Source organism: Dicentrarchus labrax, unplaced genomic scaffold (assembly GCF_905237075.1).
Source record: "Dicentrarchus labrax unplaced genomic scaffold, dlabrax2021, whole genome shotgun sequence".
In the NCBI taxonomy this organism is placed as follows: domain Eukaryota; kingdom Metazoa; phylum Chordata; class Actinopteri; family Moronidae; genus Dicentrarchus; species Dicentrarchus labrax.
This window is the reverse complement of record NW_026136721.1, coordinates 14,751,877-14,766,388: the sequence shown is the minus strand read 5'-3', so window position 1 is coordinate 14,766,388 and position 14,512 is coordinate 14,751,877. Positions and strand designations below refer to the sequence as shown.

General features: G+C 41.4%; 3 protein-coding genes across 5 annotated transcripts; 2 read left to right on the top strand and 1 right to left on the bottom strand.

Annotated features, from left to right (window-relative positions):
* Nucleotides 1–977: 977 nt before the first annotated feature.
* pgam1b (phosphoglycerate mutase 1b) lies at nt 978–4,499 on the top strand. Its single transcript, XM_051385087.1, has 4 exons — nt 978–1,382; nt 2,557–2,831; nt 2,942–3,122; nt 3,829–4,499. The coding sequence occupies exons 1-4, from the start codon at nt 1,244–1,246 to the stop codon at nt 3,996–3,998; spliced, it is 765 nt and encodes a 254-aa protein (XP_051241047.1). The 5' UTR covers nt 978–1,243; the 3' UTR covers nt 3,999–4,499.
* Nucleotides 4,500–5,689: 1,190 nt separating this feature from the next.
* On the top strand, nt 5,690–9,593 carry exosc1 (exosome component 1). The gene is made up of 8 exons (XM_051385090.1): nt 5,690–5,802; nt 6,843–6,958; nt 7,209–7,283; nt 7,390–7,478; nt 7,580–7,613; nt 7,703–7,753; nt 8,010–8,094; nt 8,317–9,593. Exons 1-8 carry the CDS (start codon nt 5,775–5,777, stop codon nt 8,421–8,423), a joined length of 585 nt encoding a protein of 194 aa, XP_051241050.1. The 5' UTR covers nt 5,690–5,774; the 3' UTR covers nt 8,424–9,593.
* Nucleotides 9,594–9,595: 2 nt separating this feature from the next.
* On the bottom strand, nt 9,596–13,990 carry knop1 (lysine-rich nucleolar protein 1). Of its 3 annotated transcripts, none has more exons than XM_051385073.1 (7): nt 13,907–13,990; nt 13,486–13,646; nt 13,165–13,233; nt 11,891–13,042; nt 11,721–11,792; nt 10,992–11,060; nt 9,596–10,555 (listed from the first exon to the last, which is right to left on the bottom strand). In XM_051385073.1, exons 2-7 carry the CDS (start codon nt 13,567–13,569, stop codon nt 10,250–10,252), a joined length of 1,752 nt encoding a protein of 583 aa, XP_051241033.1. In that variant the 5' UTR covers nt 13,570–13,646; nt 13,907–13,990; the 3' UTR covers nt 9,596–10,249. The 3 variants fall into 3 exon arrangements, with proteins under 3 accessions (XP_051241033.1, XP_051241034.1, XP_051241035.1); XM_051385074.1 differs by having other exon boundaries at nt 13,180–13,233; XM_051385075.1 differs by lacking the exon at nt 13,907–13,990 and having other exon boundaries at nt 11,891–13,038; nt 13,486–13,547.
* Nucleotides 13,991–14,512: the final 522 nt, after the last annotated feature.

Below are 14,512 nucleotides of genomic sequence, written 5' to 3'. Positions count from 1 at the left end.
CAAAGGCAAAATAGCAAAGGCATAGGTTTATAATGATGGTCCCAAGACTATGGACTCTTGACTCCTTGTTTTGCTCCTATAAATGATGAATGGCAAATTGTTACTACTCCCACTGACATTGGAAGGTCAAAGGTCAGGGATGGTAATATCTGATTCAATTCAATTAAATTCAATTCAATTTTATTTGTATAGCGCCAATTCATAACAGAAGTTATCTCAGGACACTTTTCAAACAGAGCAGGTCTAGACTGAACTCTTTCTAACATTATTTACAGATTTACTGATCTCTTGTAATTTAGTGTCACAAGCAACACATCAGCTGGGCAGATTCTGGTTTGAATGAGGGTCTTCTGAAAAACTCAAGACTGCCACACCCCAGCACAACCAATCTACTTTGAAAATCCAGTGAGTAATACAGTCAGTGTCTGTCATAGCTGGGGAAGTCCAAGTCACGTCCATGAGGTCCTCATTAGTCTTCATGAGCAAAAAGCAAACTCTTTCAGGTCTCTGACTTACCACTATAATAGTAAATGAATACGTTTCTTTCAAAGCTGTTTAATGTGTGTTTTTCTGTGTTCAGACTTAACAATAAACATATTATCTGTAATAATCCTCACTTTCTTTGTAAGGCTGATCCAAGTCCAAGCTTAAACACTGCCCCACTTGGTGTTTATGGGATGATGAGAATAATGTGCAGTTTGCTGGTGCTGCCTCTCAGATAATAAATAAAAAAGCAAATGATTAGAGATGTTGCTGTTGTTTGGGCAGTCTGTGAATATCTTGTGACTGGTATTTGAAGATGTGTATACGCTTTCCACTTACTATGATGACCATTCACGAGGTTTATTGGTGTGAAAAGGCAGTTTCTCCACACTGATGCTGTAACTCCAGCCTGCAGCAGGACGCACTGCTGGGCGTGTGGACGTGCCGCTGTGCGCATCCTCCTGCCTCCCTCCTCCTCCGGCGCTCACAGTTCGTCTTCTGATTGGTGGAAACCAGCAGGAAGAGAGCTCGGGTCGTGAGCTCTGCCAAGTTCGAGACCGACCAGATAACTCTACAAACCTACACCCGCCGCAGTCTATCCCTCCAGGCTACTAAGAAAATACCGCGCCCGGGTCTTTGCAGCCTTTTTCGGAGTTGCAGCGAGATCAGGATTAATCTGCGGACACTGCTGCCGCATTTGAGGAAGAGTCACTCACTCCAAATATTCCGGAAATACAGCGCAGAGGGCATCGGTGTGAGGATGGCTGCGTACAAGCTGGTCCTGATCCGCCATGGAGAGAGCTGCTGGAACCAGGAGAACCGCTTCTGCGGCTGGTTCGACGCGGACCTGAGTGAGACCGGGGAGCATGAGGCGAAGAGAGGAGGACAGGCGCTGAAAGGTACTGTCACAGGGCCTAATCGGGCTTTCTCTCGGTCATTGGATTAAGCCGTTGCGAGCTTATGCAACTCTGCCGGATGGGGAAACAGGTAGTCGGCCCACTGCGACACAAGACTAGCCAGCAGCAGGGGAGGAGAGGGAGAGAGTCGGGGGAGGGTGGTGGCTAGATCATTGTATTCTTTATTGGGCTGGATGGTTCTGAAGAAAGACATAAACTGGAGTGGGCACACATTTGTAGGAGAATTTAGATGTTGTAAATGGTTGAATAAAACCTCTGTCAGTCTGGCACAGAGCCCATGATGCTCCCACACACCAGTTAGACAGTATGGAGGCCCTTGGTGCTCCATATTGTAGGTTTCCCTTACCACAACCACTTCCAGTAAAGAGAAATGACAAATGATTTAATGTGTAATGTGGAATGAATGTATCAGCAGAGGTGCCATCTACTGACAGATACTCATGGGGATTTTACTGGAGTGTAGGTACTTTTTCAAATGTGCATCTCAGACATACTCATTCAGATGTAATGTCCCACAGATTCAGCCACAACTTAGACCAACACTAAACACTGGCATCTGATGACATCAAGTCAAGTACAAAATGTGGTCACGCACTAACAGCAGATTATCTGTATTTGTGGAATAGCGGGTTGTATCAAAAGATGTCACTACTTTTAGGGATGATCAATGGAAAGATTTGTCTTTCAGATCTGAGGATTAATGGAGAATAAGACCAGACTGCTGAGCAAAGAAGTTTCTGATATCAGTGTAGATTACTGCTCTTTACTGAGGGTAATGCTGCTATCCACTGTGGAGGGGAAAGGGAAACACCAGAACAGTTTTACTGTACTCCTTTTAGCTGTCCACATTATATTATTCTAGGTGTTTCTTTCTGTTGGTTGCCTGTGTGACCCAGAAATCCTCTGTGGGCACATCCTGCAGAGTCCCATGATGTAGCACTGCCTTTGACTAAGCAAAAGCAAATGTATAAATGTTAGGAGAGAAGCAGTACACAGCGCAGGCACTCAGTGGGTTGAGTGTAATGTAGCTTGAATCATAATTTTTCCTCTCTGTAGCAAAAAATACATTTGATTTGAATGCTGCCCTGCACTTACAAATGCCAGTGAACACTTGCATTTATTGTCTGTTTTGTGTCCTGTCTCTGATTCCCCTCAGACGCTGGCTATGAATTCGATATTTGCTACACCTCTGTCCTGAAGAGGGCCATCCGCACCCTGTGGTTTGTTCTGGACAGCATCGACCAGATGTGGCTGCCCGTCCACCGGACCTGGCGCCTCAATGAGCGTCACTACGGTGGCCTGACTGGGCTGAACAAGGCTGAAACCGCAGCTAAACACGGAGAGGCCCAGGTTAAGATCTGGAGGCGTTCCTTTGACATTCCTCCCCCGTCCATGGATGAGGATCATGATTTCTATCAGAACATAAGCAAGGTGAGGCCACAGGAGAGTACTGAAGGGTCTTTGTCTGTTATAAATGCAGACATCTTTAATACATCGGTCTAAGTCTACATCTACAACATTAACTTTCTCTTTCGTTGTAGGACCGGCGTTATGCCGACCTGACCGAGGACCAGCTTCCCAGCTGTGAGAGTCTCAAGGACACTATCGCCAGGGCACTGCCCTTCTGGAATGAAGAGATCGTTCCACAGATCAAAGAGGGAAAAAGGGTGCTGATTGCTGCCCATGGCAACAGTCTCCGGGGCATCGTCAAGCATCTGGAGGGTAAGAGACAAAGCGGCAAGAAAGTTTGCATTAATTGACAACCTTAATATTATTCAACACTGAATCAAGGAGTTCCCTGTGTAATTAAAAAAATGAAGGGGGTTATTTTATAAAATCCCAGTCTGAACTGATTACAGATTCTGAAAAACTCAATTGGTGCAGCCTGAAGTATTTTAATTTCAGTGATTGAGTCTTTCTTATAGCTCTCTGTGGGACTCATACTTGATTTATCTCTAGTGTTGCAGCTTATGACTTTCTTTTAATTAAACTGAATTTATAATACTACTGCTGTTTCAGCTGAGGGTTTAATTTCTGTCCAAGTGTTGAAAATGCTCAAACAACTGGTGACACAACATTGTAAGAAAAACAAATAGGGTTCTTAATTTTCTTTTTACATCAGGAACACTGTCAGCTCCATTAAACCCCCGCCTGCTTCTGTGTCTTCAGGCACGGTCACATTTACCATCTGTTCTACAAAAATGGGACTAGTGGGTTTGATGGTTAGATAATATCCATACCATCCATTAAAAGCACAATATTCATCTGTCTTCATTGGTTGAAAAAACTTTGATTGGGTTTCATGTGCTTGTTACACTTTAAAAACATTTGTGAACAACTTTCGTTTTTGCCATCATACTTGGCTAGCATCAGCTGTTGAACACCTAATAAACCATTTCAAATGGTTACATCTGTTATTCTTTCCCAGGTATGTCAGAAGAGGCTATCATGGAGCTGAACCTGCCCACAGGTATCCCCATTGTGTACGAGCTGGACAAGAACCTGAAGCCTTTAGGACCCATGCAGTTCCTGGGAGATGAGGAGACCGTCAAGAAGGCAATGGAGGCTGTAGCTGCTCAGGGAAAAGCCAAGAAATAGATTATCTCCCCCACCCCCCCGATGGGCTTGAGTATAGATCAATCATCTGCTGTTAAGTTATCAAGTTATTACAAGGTCATTTACCGTTACTGTTGTCATCACAGACTTGCGCACACACAGACATACAATGTACACTTTATTTTGATAATACCCAGCTTTCACACAGACATACAATCTGAAGTTTGATTTGATTGGTCTTTACATCCTGAAACATACAGTTCATAATTAGACAATGGATATCAGATGTAATATGGTTTAAGCACTGACCAAAATGCAAAATTAGGGACCAGCGAGAGGAGCAAACATAGACTAACCCTGCAGAGTCGTTCCCAAGTATTCCTTCCTATTTACGATCCATGTAGGTGAAGCTCAGAGGGAACAGTATAGTCCTTAAAGTAACACTGGCTGTTGTTAAAGTTGATATGCTCTGCACTGCTGATTTCTGTTTGCTGTGGAATTGTGAAAAAATGAATAAATGTTGTGAACAATTATGTGATGAAATATTTTACCAGCGTCTGATGTCATTTTCCAGTATACAGTAAGTGTCCACTCTGTCCTTAATAATTATGGTTATGAAAAAAATGGTACCGTCTTTTATAAAAACTAATAGTAAATATATTAGTTTTAAAAGGAGACTACATTACATACATGGAGTGTATTATTAGAGCGATGTTATACTGACCACAGGATTAAATAAATACATAAATTATTAAATATAAATATATGTTATTAATAATAGATAGATAGATTGATAGACTTTATTTATCCCGAGTGAAATTCAAGTATCCAGTAGCATACAAAATACAAAACATACATGACATACATTATAACATTTACATTTTACATTTATTTACATACAAATAAACATAAAAGTACACTGTAAAGTTGCTATTGATGCGACTAGTCACTATACTAAGAATAGTGTACTTACAGCTACATATGAAAGAAAGATACAGACATTCAGATGCTAAATAACATGCACACATCAACAAATGAAGCACAAATCTGAGTCTACTTCCTCAAGTTGATGCTTTAGGACAGAATCTGCAAATGTGAAATGATTGACACCGTGTTTGTCATTGTGTACTAAAAAAACAATGTCTTACTAGATTGTAAAGTTTACCTGGTACTAAAAGACCAGTGTGTAGACTTTAGTGGCATCTAGTGGTGAAGTTGCAGATTGCAACCATTTAAATACTACTCAGCCTTCCAAGGGCATAGGAGAAACTACGGTGGTCGCTAAAAAAACAGCCATGAGCTACTGTGTACATGCAGGTTCAACATGGTAGCCTCTGTGGAAGAGGACAAACTCATTCTAAGGTAACAAAATCATAACAGTTCCTATATTCATGTGATTATACACAAATGAATACAGACATAGATTATATTCAGTCTCCTAAACTGGACCTTTAAATTGGAAAATTCCATATTAATGGACAAACCTGCCCCAAGTGGCATCTTTTTAATTGATTTGATCATTTTCAATAATTAGAAAATGATTGTTATAATGAATACATTATATTTTTCTTATTATTTTACGTTGTTGTTTTAAAAGTAGAAGTAATTGCACATATGTAGGACACTGAATTTCGTGTGTATGTTTGTGCTATGCTGCTAGAGGCAGCGGCGTTGCATTAACATGTGCTTGTGCCTCAACAAACATGGCGGATGAAGTAGTCCTTCTTTTACTTCCTGTCAGTGCAAGACCGGCCAATCAGAATCGACGCGAGCCCTTCGTCACAGCCAATCGGCTGACGAGCTCCTCTTCTCGAAAACATGTCGCCCATGAAGCTGTGTGTTCCAGGTGAGTCCCGTAAATGTGTATTTACTCGTACTGAGGATGAGTTAAACCAGACTTTAGGGCGTTTGTGTCATGTTACTCATGTTGGCTCTAGTACACGTCGCTGTGTTGCTAGAAAATAACCGACAGTGTGAAATCGTGGTAATTATTTACAGCTGCCATGCGTGAGGTAGACTTTGGCTTCAAGCACATTTAACGTTATATTCGGTTACTTTTTCATGTATGGCGAGTTGTATGGGTTGAATATAAGACGGCGTAGGTGTGTTCAGGGATATTACGTGCCATTGTTTCAGGGGTAATTATTGTAATACTTATGCAGGGCTGTGAGCTGTTGACTTTTACTTTCCACGGCAGGTTTCCTCTCCAGCCCTGCCCATCGCCTCGGGCAGGACAGCAGCATTCCTTCTCACTTGTTTTGACTCATGAGAAATCCTCTCTGTTATGATTGTGTGGGTTTACAATAGGAAATGTCAACGAGATGTGAGGTTCGATAGTGACCTTTAGACATGTCAGTGTGCATGGAAACACCCGTTTTTCACAGTAACATGAGGTGAAGTCAGTTGCCTGTAAAGATGATATATTAGAATTTAATGTTAATGCTGAAGTAAAATGGCTCCAGATAGGTGATTCTAGAGTAATAATGGTCCTACTCAGGTGTAGGTTGTATGAGCTTATTCATATTCTCTGTGCAGACAGGTCTGTGTTTGGTTCTGGATAAGTTTTCATGCTTCAGGGTGTTCTTCACAGTCTCAAAACTAACCCTGTCTTCAATCTATAACTGTATAAAGTTCTTGTTAAAAGTCTGGCAATGCATACAAAGTTAATACGTAAATTGTCTTGGGATCAATTGAGGTAGCAGATGACAGCCTAAATAGAAGCCATACTCAGTAAATATATTACATTGTGTCAGTGAAAGAGAGTCTCTGCTTAAGGTCTTCCCACAAAAGTATCTTATTCATATTTTTTAGCACAGATGTTCCACCTCTACTACAAAAACTCTGACATACAGTATGTGCAACTTTTTCCTTCTTGTTTGTCTCCAGGTGACAAGCTATGCAGTGTAGAAGACTGTATTCCCGGCACAGGGGTGTACCTGCGGCACGGCTACATATATTCCTCACTAGCGGGCTATGTGCTCAGAAAAAACGAAGGAGAGGAGGTGAGGGGTGTGGTGGGGAAAGCTGCAGAAGCAGTAAGGCATGTAGGTGTGCCAGAGTGAAGTTGTTGCGCAATATTTGTGAATGTGACTGAACTGAAATAGGTTTGTTCAGCACTGCGTTAAAATATGCGCTGTATTTAGTGTGTGACAGGTGATTTCTCCAGGCTGTTTTGAACTGGAATCATACAAACTGAAATTGTTTTCTGTGACCTGCGTGTGCATTAATGTTAATGTTATTTTTCTTATCTAGTTACCAGTGATCTCAGTTGTCAGGGAAACAGAAACGCAACTACTACCAGACGTGGGAGCAATAGTCACCTGTAAGGTATGCAATGGAATCAGATGCTATTTGTCCTTAATTGGATGATTAAATTAAGTGATCTTGCACAGATAAGATTTATTTTCAGCCTTACTGTTCTTTGGTTGGACAGGTGACTAGCATCAACCCCAGGTTTGCCAAGGTCCACATCCTTTATGTAGGCTCCACACCACTGAAAGACCGCTTCCGAGGGACAATCAGGTAACCCCCCCCCCAAAAAAACTTCTCCATGCTTAAAGTGTTTTATGTCATATTTCCCTGCATCATTCCCAAAACTGAGCCCCCTCTCTCTGTCTCTACAGAAAAGAAGATGTGCGCGCAACAGAGAAAGACAAGGTGTGTTTGACTCCACTTATTTAATCAGATCATTTACAGTATTCTTCTGCAGCTTCGTTACTGATCTAAGATGCTCTTTATTGTTACAGGTGGAGACATACAAAAGCTTCAGACCTGGCGACATTGTCCTGGCAAAAGTGGTATCCTTCACCTGACCTCGGGTCTAAGGCAGATAAATAGCTTTTTCAAGAGACGGATTTCAACTACTCGGCTCATTTCATTTTTAAAGATACTAAACTAGACTCAGAAGGACCTAGGTTCAGCAACAACAAAATAACCTCCAAAGAAGTCAAGCCATCAGTTATCATCAAATTATATTATCATTTCACTATGAGTGAGTGGGGTGGGTGTATACTGTTTACTTGTGTGGCATTAACCCTTGACGTGTGATGTCAGATCTCTCTCGGTGACGTGCAGTCTAACTACCTGTTGACAACAGCAGAGAATGAACTGGGGGTGGTGGTGGCACACAGTGAATCAGGTAACTCTCAGTGCTCAGTTAAACAAGGTGTTTTCTCTTTCTTCATGTAAAATATTTAAAAATGCAGCACAGCAGATTGACAGTATCCTGTTTGAGCACAAGGTGGTAGTAACAGTCCAGATAACCTGAGAGAAGAGTTGCTACTGTACATAATGACGTCATGTTATTAGTCTCAATTTTATCACCTTTCACGTCACGTTTTCTTTTTTGTTTTTCAATCAGGGGCCCAGATGGTTCCCATCAGCTGGTGTGAGATGCAGTGCCCACGGACACACACCAAAGAGTTCCGCAAAGTGGCGCGCGTGCAGCCAGAGTATCTACAGGCCTGAAACATCTTTCTTCCACTTGGAACACACAGCTTCCCTCCCTCCTTGTCGTCAAGCCTCCCGACTCTGTTTCCTGAGAGACTGACTGGACGACGTGCATATCGCTGGCTACTTCTGGTTTCATGTCTTTCATAAGTTTTTTTTTTTTTTTTTTAAATAGCTTTCCCTCTGCACATTGTGTCATCATTCGATTGTGCCAGCTAGAAAAACAAACACAGAAGCAGCGCCAGAGCAAATTGTCAGGACGTATTCTAAACGGTGTAGCGACTGTTGTAAAGACAATTTAAACTAAATTCAATGCATGTGCCAGGAACTGGGGTTATTTTAAAGTTGCCTTTAAATTGCCCGATGGAAACCTGTTTAGAACTGTCTGACTCAGTTCACTCAGTGTGTTACATTGCAGCTGCCAAACTTTCTAAGTGACCACTATGTTGAGTTAAAAGCATCAGAATTTTGCACGTAATGAAGAAAGGTGTTCTTCACAGATGCTGGATTCACTCAGTTTTATTATAGAAGTATTATAGAAGATCATCATGTCACTAGAACGATGAAGCATGTTGCTGGGTGCATAAATATGAGGCTTGGTTAAGAAAAGGTCCAGGCTCCATCTCATGTAAAGACAAAAAAAACTCAAAAACATGTTGTAACGAGAGAGGTTGTTCTAAAGGGAGCGGCTGCATTTGGTCTGAAATAACGGGGACATGACCAAAGAGCGCTGCACTTTGAAACCTCTTTTGAATGATGTAACGTGTAGGGCTGTATTTTATTTTATTTTTTTTAATGCCTTGTCCATAAAAGTGATAAAAAGATTAATTTAGTTGAAAGATATTTTAATCTCCGCAGGCTGGTTTATTTTTTGTCGCTCCTTTCCAACTTTTCCAGTCTCAAGTAACTGATGGACAGTTTAAAAGGCAAATGAATGTGATTTAGAGCCTAACGTTCAATCAGAATTACAACAGCTACCATGCACGGAATATTGAAGTACAACATGTGATAGTCAAATCTTTTTTTTTCCCTGCACATTATCAAAAGTAAAAGCTTATGAGCCTACAACAAGCAAGCAGTTCCCATTTTATCTTTGAAGTAAAGTGTACTTTGATTTTTCTTATTCTTCCTTCACTTTACAGATGTAATTCATGTGCAAGATTGGAATAAAATGACTATCAAAACCACCGTCATGTTTCCTCTTTATTAATTTAAGGGATGTGCTTTTGTTTTCAGTAATGAAGGTTTAAGTGTGTTTCAATTTTAGCTGCTCATCTATTGGACTGGAGGGAAATCGCCTTATGATCAAATTACCTCAAACACAAAAATGCTGCCAGTATTCTTTCTCTCCACACACTGCTTAACATCCTTACTATCATCTGTCATGAAACATACTTGAATGTGTGGGAGGACAACAGTATGGGTAAAATCAGTGTGTCACCTAACACTGCATCTTATGGTTATGGTCACTGAAAGTAACAGGATAAAAAATTCTAAAGAATTTAAGAAAACAGTTTCAGAAAAGTGTTCTTGTCATGTTCTCACTCTGGATCTGAAACATACAGTGGATGTGTTAGCTCACACAGTGGGACTGAAAATCCTGCAGAACAATGACCTACTGAAATCACACAATAATTACAATCTCTCTCAGTCCAGCTCCTCAAGCAGAAGGATGTTTAATATACAATATGTACAAATGTGTTGTCCGTTCAATCTCTAATACTGACCTATATACAAGTCAGAATAATAGTCTTGTGAACCTGAGTTACTACAGTTAAAACTGCACATACAAAAAAAACCTAACCAACCATACACACATCTCTACAAACGCACACACACTTGGATCAGTCATCAAAGCGAACTGATCGACATGTATTGATGTCGATGGAGAACTTCTTATTGGATGGTGCACTGAATCCGAGTCCTGCGCCTCTGTTACTGAAGTCTAATCTGCGCGACTGAGCACGTTCAAAATCTCCCATGAGCCCTTGCTGCAACTGCTGCTGTGCATCCTTCCCCAGTGCCATGTTTGCTCCTCCAGTGCTCCCCGCAGCCGGCTGGAAACCCTTTTTGAAGCCGCCCATCAGCCGGAGGAACTTCTGCTGCTGGTCAGAGTTGTCGAACTGGGCGGTGCTCCACTGGCCGAAACCCTGAGGAACAGAGACAAATATGAGACACTACGTGCAGTAAAAGAGCTTTCCACTGATTTTACAAAGCAGTTCAGTTCATTTTACTCGTCATGAGGTGTGCTATAATGTCTTCCACAGCTCTGGAGTCTTGAGAAAACTTGCTTGCGTTTGTCCACTACAAATTGTAAGCCTGTGTTACAGACTGGGGAGGTGGAAAGCTGAGGGCATTCATCAGGGAGGGTCTAATGAAGATGCTACTGAGTTGCATTATAATAAATGTAGGATGTAGTGTTTTCTGTGCGTCACCCACAAAGGGGACTAAAATCAGGACACCTCTGACTCTGCTGCATCAATTTTTACCTTTCTTTCATGTGTCTTGCAAGTCCTCAGATTTCCTGAAAGTGCAATACTATAATACCATTTTATTATCTTTTACGAGAAAGGCGCTAATACTGACCAGAGGTTTGGTTGTTTTTTTAGGTTGAGAGGCCTGGTCAATCTCCATTTGTAAAGCCTGTCTTCTTTCCTATGAAAAACCAAAACACACTTCATCAAGCTTGACTGAATAAAACAGACATACCAAGCAATTTACAGAGTGAAAAAAGTTAAAATACCATTAACAGACAATTATATGTTGGCTCTCGTTACAGGAATAGTTCCACATTTTGGGAAATATGTTTCATTTCCGTGCCGACGAGAAGGTTAATACCACTCTTGTGTGTTAAACTACAGCCAGGAGACGTTTATCTTATCTTAACAATCAAGATATAAGTTGTTAATTAGTGAGCTTTAGAGACAGTGGTAGGCTGATTTTTGGACAGAACCAGGCTAGCTGTTCTCAGTTTCCAGTCTTGGTGCTAAACTAAGCTAACCAGCTGTTTGTGGCAGCTTCATATTTAGCATACAAAAATGAAAGTGGCATCAATGTTCTCATCAAACGCTCAGCATTTCCCACAATGTCAAATTGCATTTATGCATAACGATAAATATCACATTTAACACAGTGATGGACTACAGGGCTTTTATTGTCCTGTACTTATCAAAGGCGAACTCAGCGTAGAAACATGGGGCTGGCAGCAGCAGCAGCTCCGCAGCAGAAACACGCAGCAGTTCAGCGAGGCAGCTGTCACACACTGATGATGAGGGTACTGCCTGTCCAGCCTGTAATAATGAGAGCCCTGTTTACCTGGTTGATGGTGACCTCATCAGTGTTTCCAGATTTCTCTGACAGGAACACCACGTCCACCTGGGGTGACTCCTGAAACACAGTGAAACACAAGAGAGGTTCACCCCCCAATGCAAAACATAAAGAGCATCAGTGCACATTGTCAATTGCCTCTGAAAACACACACTCACATGCTGGTCTTCCACCTCTTCTTTAATCTTCTTCTTCCTCTTCTTTTTTGCACCAGTTTCAAAACTCACATTCTCCACCTGTGTTTCCACCTTAATGGAAATCTTCTTCCTTTTCTTGTTCGTTGTGTCCCCAGGTACTGTGATGACAGTTTCCTTACTCTGCTCCTCAGCTTCTTCACATTCTTCCTCCTCTCCCTTTGACTTTCCCTTTTTCCTTTTCTTCTTCTTTGGCTCTGTCTCTACTTCGCCGACCTCCATAGAAACTATTTTACTCTTTTCTTTTTTTCCTTTTTTCTTGCTGTTGAGCGTACTGTCTCCTGTTCCTGCTGCGTTTCCATCTTCTACAGTTTTAGTTTCTTTCGTTTTCTTCTTTTTCACTTTTACTTCCTCACTCATCTCTCCCTCTGGTGTTTCTAGCTTCACTTTATTCTCAGCCACTTTTGTTTTAGCTTTATTTTTATTTTTTGTTACACTCACGCCATCCATAGCTTCAGCAGTTTCCTTCTTCTTCTTCTTCTTCTTCTTCTTCTTCTCTTTAAAATGCTCCTCAGTCTCCTCTGTGCTTAGAACTAAAATGTTGTTTTTTCCCTTCTTGTCTTTCTTTGGCAGTTTATCCTTTCCAGCTTGCTGTTCTTCCTCCTCTTTCTCTATCTTTACATGTTCGGGTTTAGTTTGTACAGACTTTGTTTTTACTTTCTCCTTCTTCTTCTGTTTCTTTTCCACATCTTCTTCCTTTACTGAACTCTGTTCAGTTTCCACTTGATTCTCATCTTCAGCCAGCTGCTGCTTCTTCTTCTTCTTCTTTTTGATAACGTCGTTGTCATTTTCATTCTTGATATCAGAACCATTGGCATCATTCGAAGACTCTGTGACAAATTTCCTCTTCTTTTTCTTATTCTCTTCCTTTTCACCACCTCCATCCCGAGACTCGTCTTCTATATCTATAACCACTGAATCAACTTTTTTACTCTTCTTCTTTTCTTTCTTCATCCCTGCAAGGCTCTCATTGTCAACAGCATCATCAGCTCTAGGCAGAGAGGCTTGTCCTTTCTTGAGTTTCTTCTTCACAAAATTCTCCTCACTCTTCTCTTCCTCCATCTTCATTTTAACCCTTTCCACTGGTTTCTCTACAGAAACAGATGTTTGGCCTGTCTGGTGAGAGAACTACAATTACTGCAAGACAATACCTTTTGACAATAGATTAAACTGAAGAACCAGGCTCATATACTCTGTGTGTATGTGCAAGTGTGGCTAACAGAGCAATAAACACTTACCAAGGGTTTGGCTACCTGTTTAGGCTGGGACTGCTGATCAATGTCTCTTTGCAGAGCCAGTCGCTTTGTCTGCAGGGGACAGAGCAGATTGGGCTGAAATGTTTATAATCATAAATAAATAGACCAACACTGGGTGCATTGAAAATCACTATTTTATATATCAACAGAGTAGTTGCAGGTTCTACTGGTTTAATCTTCAGCTGTGGACTACTTGTGATTCATCCAGGCTGGGTGTTGTGTTATAAAATGTACATTTCTGCAACTCTTAAATGAATTCTGATTCAAGATGTGACATCTGATGTTGCATCTGACGTTCATTACCTGGTCAAAGGTGATATTAATGAATTTAGGTGCAGACTTTTCAGCAACAAAGATCACCTCCTCATCATAATCCGTCTGCAACATACAATGAACACAGCGTCCCGGTGGTGTACGTGGACGTGCTGTCAGTGTTCATGAGTGAGATAACACGTCCATGGCACCTAAAAATGGATGCAGACATGTTGAGTTACGACAACTTGAATGAGTAACAGTAACAACACGGTCACTTCAGGCAGAATGAGAAAGGTTTATTCATAGCACACTCTTGGTAACCCATGCTAGCTCGCAGCAGCTAACGATAAACAGCAGCTTAAAGGTTAAAACGATGAAGAAACAAACAAACAAACCAGAAACACGACCGCGGCTATTTGATGACAGCTGCTAATGTATTAGGAAACGTAAAGTTGGACGGTTTACTTACTTTGCAACCTCTGATACTTCACGTGGATACCAGGTTGCCGTCTTGACCCGGAAGTAGTTTCTGCTCGTTCCTGTTAGCGACGAGCCAGGAGTCCATAGCAACTAGCCGGGAGCCCATAGCAACCAGCCGGGAGCCCATAGCAACCAGCGCGAAGATGGGAACATGAACTGGTGTTCAACAGGTATAGTGGTTTTCCTTTAATTAGGGACCGAGCCAGCGGCCGCTGGAGGTCCCAATTGTATTTGCTATGTTTCTTCTTACTTATTATTTTTAGCACTTTTGACTGCGTTTTTGCCCCCCTGAACATATAACGTTACGAAAAGTCAATTTTATTTGGCAAAGTTGTCAGGCCTGGTGAAAAATTTGATATTCTATGTGTCTTTTTCAGGTCGGCCACTAGGTGGCGCTACTATTTAGGAAAGTATTTTCACTTTTTGGTTACTAAATAACTTTTGCATATTTTGTCGCACATTCAAAAAACTTTCGGTGAATGGAGCTGAATCTTCCTATATAGGCCCCGCCCACTTCCGCCTATAATTTTTTTTGTTAGAGCCTTAAATGTCCTTAAAGTACATTTTCGTGGTCCTCCTACACGCTTTGTCCGAT

Coding starts and splice junctions, on each gene's coding strand:
- exosc1 (XM_051385090.1), top strand. CDS start 5,775: ATGTCGCCCATGAAGCTGTGTGTTCCAG. Junction 5,803..6,842: donor CATGAAGCTGTGTGTTCCAG/GTGAGTCCCGTA, acceptor GTTTGTCTCCAG/GTGACAAGCTATGCAGTGTA. Junction 7,479..7,579: donor CGCTTCCGAGGGACAATCAG/GTAACCCCCCCC, acceptor CTGTCTCTACAG/AAAAGAAGATGTGCGCGCAA.
- pgam1b (XM_051385087.1), top strand. CDS start 1,244: ATGGCTGCGTACAAGCTGGTCCTGATCCGCCATGGAGAGAGCTGCTGG. Junction 1,383..2,556: donor AGGAGGACAGGCGCTGAAAG/GTACTGTCACAG, acceptor GATTCCCCTCAG/ACGCTGGCTATGAATTCGAT. Junction 3,123..3,828: donor CATCGTCAAGCATCTGGAGG/GTAAGAGACAAA, acceptor ATTCTTTCCCAG/GTATGTCAGAAGAGGCTATC.
- knop1 (XM_051385073.1), bottom strand. CDS start 13,569: ATGTTGCAGACGGATTATGATGAGGAGGTGATCTTTGTTGCTGAAAAG. Junction 13,234..13,485: donor TTAATATCACCTTTGACCAG/GTAATGAACGTC, acceptor TGTCCCCTGCAG/ACAAAGCGACTGGCTCTGCA. Junction 13,043..13,164: donor AACAGGTAGCCAAACCCTTG/GTAAGTGTTTAT, acceptor TTCTCTCACCAG/ACAGGCCAAACATCTGTTTC.